We start from the raw sequence: 9699 nt of genomic DNA on the forward strand, positions 1-9699 counted from the left end.
ACAATATACTATTAGAAACAGCTTTCAGTATAATGTAGTCCAACTCTAACTCTAACTATGACTTATATTTACCACACTGCATTAGAATACAGGTGCACCTATTAAAGTGGACAGACATTTCTCTCAGGAGTTGGTGTTGGGAGAAAAGGAGAGTAGACATGGTCTTACATTATCAGGGAGACAAAAACATGACGACAAATTAATGCTAATGTTGCTCTGTTTGCCAGAAGTGTAAATAGGCAACTGTTTACTAGCAAATCAACTTCATAAGATATATCAATGTTGTATTGCAGCAAGGTTCTCTGGCACCCAGATTGGCCAGAAAAGTAGGTGTTTTTTTTTAAAATGTACCTTTGCTTTTTTAAGAGGACCCATTATGCATTTCCTTATTTTCTTTCATATATGTCTGTCATATATATGGCGTTACAATGTCAGATGTTCTCATTAAATGTGGCCAAAGTTTCAAATAATGAGGTAAATGTTTGTAAAAGTAACCCATTAGCAAAAGCCTCAGGTTTCAGACTGTTCTGAATACTCAGCAAGGATTCTACTTTCAAGACAAGCTTGAGACTATTTTCATATGGACATCTGCTCCAGGCACTACTGCAAGTGTTTACCTAACATAGCCTACACTGCTACATGTAGCTACATTCTGATGTCAGGGAATACTGTAATCCTGGTTGCTGATGTTTTTAATTTCTCTGCAGTTTCGGAGCACAATCATGGAGCATGTCCAGTTGTGAAGACTTTACACGGTACTTTTCAAGTGCGGCTATTCTCTGTTAAAGTCATTCCCCGGCTGCAAGTACATTGCTACAAGTAGGTACATGCTAACATTAGGGAAGCATATAATCATGGTTGCTGATGTTTTCTCCCTGGAACATGTCTGGTTGTGACAATTTTAATTTAGAAGCGTTTACTGGTGATGTTTTACAGTAGGAGGTGCCACCATACTTTATTAGTCATTGTCCAGCTGCAAGTACACTGCTACATGTAGCTACATGCTAACATCAAGAATAGTTGTAATCATGGATGCTGATGTGGTCTTCCAAATTTTGGATCATATTCCTGCTGGAACATGCCTGGTTGTAAAGGTTTTGGTTTACTCTGTTAGTCAGTTCCCGGTTGCAATGATGTTTCAGAGACGCAGAGAGCGCAGATACAGAAGTACCAGAAAGGCTGACTGGTTAGAGCAAACTGGGCTTTTTCGGGAGGGGGACTTAAAGAGACAGGCTCTAAAATGCAGTGCCTTAGACAGAGGGTGAATACAAATGTTCTATGACAGAGAGTATGAGGAAAATAAAATGCTTCTTGAAAATTAAAGCTAGTAAACATGATCAAGTAGAAACACAAAATACAAATATGAACCTGGAGATTAGCATAATAGACCCCCTTTAAACTAATCACATGACACAACATACTTTGAGTGAGAATATGTTGAGATTTTTAACTCTACAAATTATCAGGACATTGTCTCTGAACAGAAGTGTTGCACTTAAAATGTTTTCAATACTTGAAGCACCATTCACCTCCATTGTAAAACAAAACAAGCTGAATGGCGAGACACCACGAGTTAGAAAATGAGAAGTGAGAATGAAGTGAGAATAAAAATGTTTAGGTATACCAACCCTTCTACATACTGGGCCATATTATAGTTTGCCTAAGCTGATCTATATATCAGCCTTTTTTTAAGTTTTCCTTTTAATCTGTATGTTGTTGTTATCTCTGTTGATTAGTTTCAACTTGTGGCTGCTGTTCCTCTATGACAATTCAGCTCTGCATGTTTTGTATTTCAAGAACTAAATGAAATTGTTTTTCTGTCTACATGGCCCCAGCAGAGAAGTGAGTCCAGCCTCATTTCTGTTTTCCTTTTATCCTCATCAAATGACTGATGACACAGTGAGCAAACAGGATGTGAACTATTTCTCAAGCTTGAGCAACAGTAGACTACTGTAATGTTGTTACAGGAAATAAACGTACACACTAAAAAGTCTCATCTATTCAGAACAAAATGTTGCTTCATTTTCTCATTCAATCAGTGCACATCCTATTTGAGGAGGTCCTCATTCTTGGAGGCTTGACTGCACAACAGGCTTCTGAACCTTGAGAGAAAAATCCACAACTGGGCAACCCTGTGTTATGCAGCCCAGGGAAATGATGTCCACATGTGGGGAGAAATACATAGCTAAGTTCTCTGGAGTCACTCCTCCACTGGCTTCTATCAGTAGTGCTGGGAACTCCTCCTTCAGTGCCTGAGCTGCAGCATGGAGCTCCTACAGTGAGAGACAGTGTAGGTTAAGTGTTGGTGAGTAGAAACCAGGATAATGAAAATGAGAAGTAACCAGGACTCATGTTAGTTTAATATTCTTAACCTGAGTTTTGAAGTTGTCCAGCATAACGATGTCTGCTCCAGCCCTGGCCGCCTCTCTGCCCTCCTCTATAAAGCGGCACTCCACCTCAATCTTACTGCTGAAGCCACACACTGATCTGGCAGCTTTCACAGCCTAGAAAACAAATAGGTGTTGTGAACGCACCTTAACTTATGAGAGATTGTTAAGTCTCACCTGTCAGACATTGTGTGTTTGCAACATTTACAAAAAACAAACTTCTTTAAAAAAAGAAAAAGAAAAAAAAAGGTATATGACAGTTATTCTTACGTGGTAAGTATTTTACTGAAGGTTGAACATTCAATTCTAAAAAAAAAAAATATTTATTACTTTTGGTAGAATGGTTTGATCAAAAATAATATTCTATAAAATAAATGTTGGCAATGTTTAATTTTTAATGCAGTCATTTGAATGGATTGGTTTTATATTGTATTGTAGTTAACACAATCAGAATTTGTAAATACTAAAAACTAAAGATTGCACATGAGTGGGCATTTATCTATAAGTGGACATTTAAACGCATCTGATTACAAATTTTAGATTTCAGATCCACGTTTGAATGTGATCAGCTTGAATGTAGTTTTTATTATGCAATAATAATTTTTATTATTTATGTCTGATGTTCACTTGGTGGGATGGATTGTCTTTCATGTACAGACAGTCATCGTCTACAGAGAAGGCATCATTGGGTCAAAATTTCAGTTTGTTCAATACATTGGTGTAGGACCAAATAACTACACACCAAAAAATAGCGGGTCAATTTTAGCCCAGTACGAGTCAATCATGTTACCCATGGAAGGATTACTAAACAGGCCTACCAGGCACAGGCCCCCCTGCTGCAAGGAACTGCAAGAGGTTACAAAATAACTAAAAAACCAAACAACAACAACAGAAAAAACAGCAAAACAGCCACACAGAGACACTAAATGACTACAAAGAGAACAAAACAACCAGAAGGGGACACAAAATGACAAAAACTACCGAAAAAGACATACAATTACAACAAAAAGACAAAAACTTACCACAAAGAGACCCAAACAACTACAAAACAACACAAAACCAGAAGGTGACACAAACTGACTATGAAACAACCCAAAACTACCATAAAATGACAGAAAATTACGTCAAAGAGACATAAACAACTTAAAAAACTATACAAAACAACCAGAAGGAGACACAACCTTACTACAAAATGACATAAAACTACCACAACCACTGTATGTCTTGCTCCTGAGTAGGAGGGGTGGTGGTGCCCTTTGCATATCTGTGCCCAGGGGCCCTTGTCTCAGAATCCACCTGTGGTGATGATACCCAGTACTGCGTCAATCTAGCACTGAACTCAAATTTATCCAGTGCTCCTAAGTATAAAAACCACTGGGTCACCAATCACACACAAAAAATGTAGGCTACTATTTTAAATCAAACCAGCCACAGTGTGACCCAGTATTTGGGTCATTATTCCCTCTGCATCAGAAAACAACCCAAAATGAAGACCCTAACCCCATTTATCCTGAAACTGGGTTGGTAACATGACCCAGTTCACGTCCCTGTCAGCCTCTGCTGCACTTTGTGTGTTTAGTGCTAATTAGCTGTTCTAAAGCTAAACTATGACAGTGAACAAGGTAAACATGATATGCTAAACATTTGTTAGCATGCTGACATTCACCTCAAGGCAATACCTCCAAACTACTAAACCAAGTTTTTGAACTTGCACATAAAAGGAGGATAATTAAAACCACATTAATTCAAAAACCTAATTTTAAAGGTAAAATATTTTAATGCTATAAACAGAGTGATGTTTATATTTCAACATGATGTTTTCAGTAAAGTTTGCAATTATGTAGGCTATTAAATTAAAATGATTATGTCCTTTTTTTTTTTTTTAACATTTTCTCGAACATGCATTGTAAGAGCCATTTTAACTGGATCTATGTTGCAACTGCTCACCTGTGTGATACTTCCTGATGCCCAGATGTGGTTGTCCTTCAGCATCATCATTGAACTCAGGTCCTGTCTGTGCATGGACACATTGCCAACCAGCATGGCATACTTTTCCACCAGACGGAAGCCCGGGGTGGTCTTGCGTGTGCCAGCCACTTCTCCATGCCAGCCTCCCGCTGTTGCCATTGCCTGGAGCTTAGAACAGCGGGTGGCAATACCTGAGGCCCGGGCCAGGCAGTTGAGAGCTGGCCTTTCCCCAAGGAGGAGGCACCTTGCTGGGCCTCTCACCACAGCAGTCAGTGTGATGGCATCGGGACCTGTGGAGGTGAGATTAAGTCTTTTGGATGATTGACAGTGCTCATATAAAGAGTTCAGAGATTTTGACTAAAACCAGGATCATCAAATTTGAGGAGCCGCTCGTAGCCAGTGCAAACAAGGAAACAGATGCATCTCTAATTCACACCAGAAGTCAGCAGTTTTTGTTTTTGTATCTAGGGGTTTTTGTTGTGTGAAATTAAACTAGTAAGAAAATGTTACTGCTGCTTTTGAAAAGGGCAGAGTCCAGTTTATTTTTCCTCAGGAAACTAAGCTCTTTTGAACTGAGGTGTAATCAGAGATGAGCAGCCGTGTTTCATGCTGCAGTGAGTGGGGTTACAACCAATAATGGAATTTATTAAAGGGCACTCCAGCTATTTTCTATAACACTTTCATTAAAAGTGTTGCATGTAGTTCTGAAAAATAGTTCATTATTGAGTCTCATTCCCAGGTTGTCAAACACCAATACTTTGGGTTTGTAGTTGGGCCGAACTACCAGCCCAAAGTGTAAGAATGAGATTGTGTTGATATCTGAAGACCTGGGAATGAGACTCAATAATGACCTATCTTTCTTCACAGTCACATACAGCACAATTAAGTTGGGAGACTCACATGAGACAGATTTTTTTTTCTTTTTTAAAAGAAAAGGGATAACCTGACTTTTAGGATGAATTCCCATAATGCATCTTTTGTTAAACTCTGTGTGCCTGGTATATGTCCAAGACTTTTCGACTCCAACTTTAAGTTTTTAACGCAAACTTACAGGCTTTTCACAGTGCACTTAGCCCCAGGCTAAGGTAGATGTTAGCCTGGGGCGAAAAAGGACAAGTGAGCTAACCCCAGCTTTAGCCTAGAGCTGGCTGGCCCTGCTCCAGAGCAGGGTTGGCCCTCAGTTTGCAGGGTTATCCCCTGGAAATGGACTTAACCTGGTGCTAAAATTAGCCAATGTGAAACTGGTCTAAGTAAACAATATAATTTTAAAAAGTTAACATGAGTTATGTGTTCCAGCTGACGTTTAACCACCAGCTAATAGAGGTTTAGTTTGAAAGGATAACCCTGGGCTAGAATAATGAAGTGTGAAAAGTTTCCAAGCCCTTTTTCAGATAAGCCTGACGACATCATTAGTATTATTTTTCAGACTTAAAAATGTTCCTGTATTGGCCTGAAAACCACTACATGGTTCAGCTCCTCAGTATATTTCTGGTCTGCTCACTGACTCCACCCCCGCTCAGACCTCTCAGGTCTTCAGACAGTGGCTTTCTGGTTGTACCCAGAATAAGATCAGAGGCTGCTAATGGTGTAAGTTACTGCGGACCTTCCCTCAATATGCTCTGCATAATGACCTGTGATCTATAAGAACTGTATCTACATTTAAAGCTAAGCTTAAAATCTTCCTGTTTTCTCAGGCATATTTTGTGTTAGTGTTCTGTGTGTGTGTGTGTGTGTGTGTGTGTGTGTGTGTGTGTGTGTGCATGCCATGTGTGCATGTGTGAACTGTGTTCTCAGACCTAACAGTAATGTGAGTGTGTGTTTAGGTGTTATGGCTTTGTATTAATATATGATATTTTCATTGTTATGCCATTGCATGACATACGTGAATGCTCTGTTTTTTTCATACGTTTTTTTTAATGTAAAGCACATTTGGTAACTGCAAAAACACTTTTATAGCCACTGCTCAAGATCATATCTCAGAACCAGAAGAAGAGACATATGGTCAGATACTGAATTGGTGACACTAATTTTGGGTGTCCACCTTGAAACTGTGCTGATTGTAAATATCTTCTTAGCTGCTGAGTTGAAAATGTGTGTGAAGCATCCACGTTTTCACAGACATGGATGTAAATTGTAACTGCAACTTCAATGGTTCGCAGAGCCATACAACCAAGAGGTGGTAATTTGGTCATTTAATGGCTTGATTGGCTTCTGCTACACTAATGACCTCATGGAAAATGTGTTAGTTTGTGATTTTTAGTACGTACTGTAGTGGTAGTATATCTTTCATATGCAGTCTGATGTGAGCTGTCTGACTTGTGTGTCTTTTGTTTTTTTTTGTAACTGCATGGGCGACCAAACTAGTCTCCCCTCTCAGGATTTATAAAAGCAGTTCATCAGTATTTCACAATCACCTCATCTCATTGTGCCATCTCATCCGTGACTGCAGAGCACTCATGATCACACATGACTCAGATCATCCACTCTACCAGCACTTTATCCTACTGCCTTCTGGACCTGTTGAGGATTGACTAACCATGTGCAGAGCAAGAACTTGGTGTCTACAGCTTTAAATACATAAGCTCCTCTTATTTTTACAAGAAATCCTGATTTGTGGTGCCCCAATCTATGTCTTGTCTCTTTGTTTAATATTTGCATAATTTGGTATGTATTACTTGTTTGTACTAAGTATGCACCTACTGTGGAAAAGAAGTTCATCCAATAACTGTCTGTCTAAACTAATATTGTGGTGCTTTGGAAGACAGTGTGCAATGCCTACCGATCTCAGCTCCCTCCTGATAAATCCAGTCCACGGTACAGCCGACCTCAGCGAACACTGCTGTAAAGAAGGGGCTCCCTGCCAGGATGCTGTGTGGTGTTTTACATAGCAACCTCGCCTCAACCTCCTGTGACCCCACACACACTCCCGCCAGGTCAAAGTTTGGTGTATCCTCTGTCAGCCACTCTCGTGCCAGCCGGGTCAGAGTGTGAGGTGGGATTGAGTGGGCTGCTATGTGTGAGGGCAGAGCCATTCTAAAACGTGGGAAAGGAGGAAATTTGTAACTTGTTGTTCCACTTGACATGAAAGTGGAAACTGAAAACAGATAACAAAGGGAAATAACTTTTTTTGTCTCACAATAAAATCCTGGGCCCTGATAAGTATGTACTATACATCACAGTTTGAAAGTCTGATGATAGATTAACATTGTTCCTCTTACTCAATGACAGTGGAGTTGTAGCAAAGCCACAACTGCAAGATCACCAAAGCAGATGTTAGACTGTGACAGACTTGCCTGAGTTGCAGCTACAAAAACATCATAGGGGTGAAGACACAAAGGGCAACTTCAAGAAATATCTAAAGACCAGTGGTGGATCTTCCCATTACATTATTCTACACTGTATGTCTACTGTATATGCTTTACTTTGATCATTCTTTCAGTCCAACCTGCACTAGAAAACAGTGTGGTTCCACTGAAGAAGTCAGTGCTGTACCATAAGCTTCAACTAGGTAGACAGCTAGTATATAGGGAATTATGACAAACGCAGCATATTCTGTCACATGTGGACAAGTTCATAGTTGTCTAGTCCAAGATTAGAACTACACAAATAAATGCAAATGAGATATTTAGGCTACTTACTTCCATCAGTGGCTCTCCTTTTCCTGTTGATCACTTTTGGTTGGAATGCAGAGTTGTAGCGCTGAGCACACACAGCCACTAGAACAATATAACATGGAATTTGACCCTATGTCCATGCTGGAATGTTTACCAGCTATCTACGAGTTAGCTCTTAGTTAATGATAGGCTTTACATTGATTGTTTAAGACTAATGACTAAAGACTAACGCTTTTGAATTACGAATTTGTGATGACTGGGGTATACTGCATGTTTGTTTTTATCTGTGGCATACACGCCGATACCCAACTGTTCACTAAAGCAGGCTTTACATCAGTAGTCAAGTCATTTTTGGGCCTCTTATGCTCCCAATGCGTGCCCCAAGGGTGTGGTGGACAGCAGCAGCTAACAGGAAAGTTTTTGCAACATCAAACATGGTGAGAAGCAATGAAACAACTCAACCTGCAGTGAACATCAGCATTGTTTTTACTATGACAGACTGCTCCCCCTAATCATCTATGGTGACTTTCTGAACACTGGCTATCTCAGCCTCAGGGTAGCACTCATTGTATGGTAAAAGCCCTTTGGGATGGGCAGTGCTAGATGGAGACATGCCCAGCAAAGTGGGCAGACTTGCACCTCACTCACTGCCTCAAGGCAAAAAGTTGCATATTTCACATTAAATCTAGGTTACATGGTGTATGGTAGGTGCAGTTTAGGGACTGTTTGTTATTTATGAGGGGGGAGGGTGTGGTGCAATAAGGGGAGGGAAACATGCATGTTTTCTTTCACTACTTCACTTTTTTTTATCTTTACAAGTTACTTTTTTGTTTTTCAAAATAAATTATTTATCATAGCCAGTAACTGTAAAAACTGAAATTATTGTTGGATTTCCAAATTTCAGACAGTCTTTGGACACATTATGTCTGACAAATGTTTCCATCAGGAAACAACAACAAAAACAAATATAAGTTCAAAATAGTGATGTTTCATCAAAATCCCTTTATTCTGCATCTCATTTAAAATTTGGCAAAAAACAAAAACTGTGTGCACTAACTAACCAGCATGCCCGTCAAGAGTGAAAAACCAAGGCTTTTTTTCCCAGCTCTTTCGTCTTCAACTTTTAATTTTTAACCTTCAAACACCAAAGGGAATGTTTTAAAAACCTTACCACTAATGGTGGTTTGTGGTAGAGGGAGTAGTGTCGTGCACTTTCTGCCAGTCACTCAAGGAGGCTCAAGGAAAAACATTTGTCGCTTTAAGGTGGGTGATAAAACAAACAACCAAACAAACAAAATCAAAGTCACACCCCGGCCAGCCCCCTCCTCTGATTAGTAAAGAACAGTCCATTATAATGCAGCAGGCTACAATGTAAGAAAAGGTGTTTCAAAAATGACTGAATTGCAGAGCACAAGTTCAAGGTACTGACAGGCTTGCATTTGGCAGGCGTTCTACTATGTATGATTTTGTGTGTCAAACATATTGATAACCCACTGACTCCATATGGAAAAGCAAATGTACCTTGAATACACATGCTTGCTGTCGTATTCTCAAAACTAAGGCTTCACATCAGACAGTGGGAGCCTTTAATGGTTCAGTCTCACATGCTAATAGTCTATGGCATCATTTATAAAGGGTTAGAAAGGTGCTGGCTCCTATAGCCCTGTGATTATTTCGTTTCGAAGCTCTGTTTGCCTTCACTGAGGATATTATTTCAACATTAAACTACA

The 9699-nt window shown here is 39.7% G+C and overlaps 1 protein-coding gene across 1 annotated transcript; it reads right to left on the reverse strand.

Annotated features, from left to right (window-relative positions):
• Positions 1-775: 775 nt before the first annotated feature.
• Positions 776-9656, reverse strand: LOC125885766 (nicotinate-nucleotide pyrophosphorylase [carboxylating]-like). The gene is made up of 6 exons (XM_049571531.1): positions 9491-9656; positions 7994-8071; positions 7135-7388; positions 4335-4645; positions 2373-2504; positions 776-2273 (listed from the first exon to the last, which is right to left on the reverse strand). Exons 3-6 carry the CDS (start codon positions 7385-7387, stop codon positions 2064-2066), a joined length of 906 nt encoding a protein of 301 aa, XP_049427488.1. The 5' UTR covers position 7388; positions 7994-8071; positions 9491-9656; the 3' UTR covers positions 776-2063.
• Between the last annotated feature and the right edge of the window lie 43 nt (positions 9657-9699).

The sequence above is a fragment of the Epinephelus fuscoguttatus genome, linkage group LG3 (assembly GCF_011397635.1).
Source record: "Epinephelus fuscoguttatus linkage group LG3, E.fuscoguttatus.final_Chr_v1".
In the NCBI taxonomy this organism is placed as follows: Eukaryota; Metazoa; Chordata; class Actinopteri; order Perciformes; family Serranidae; genus Epinephelus; species Epinephelus fuscoguttatus.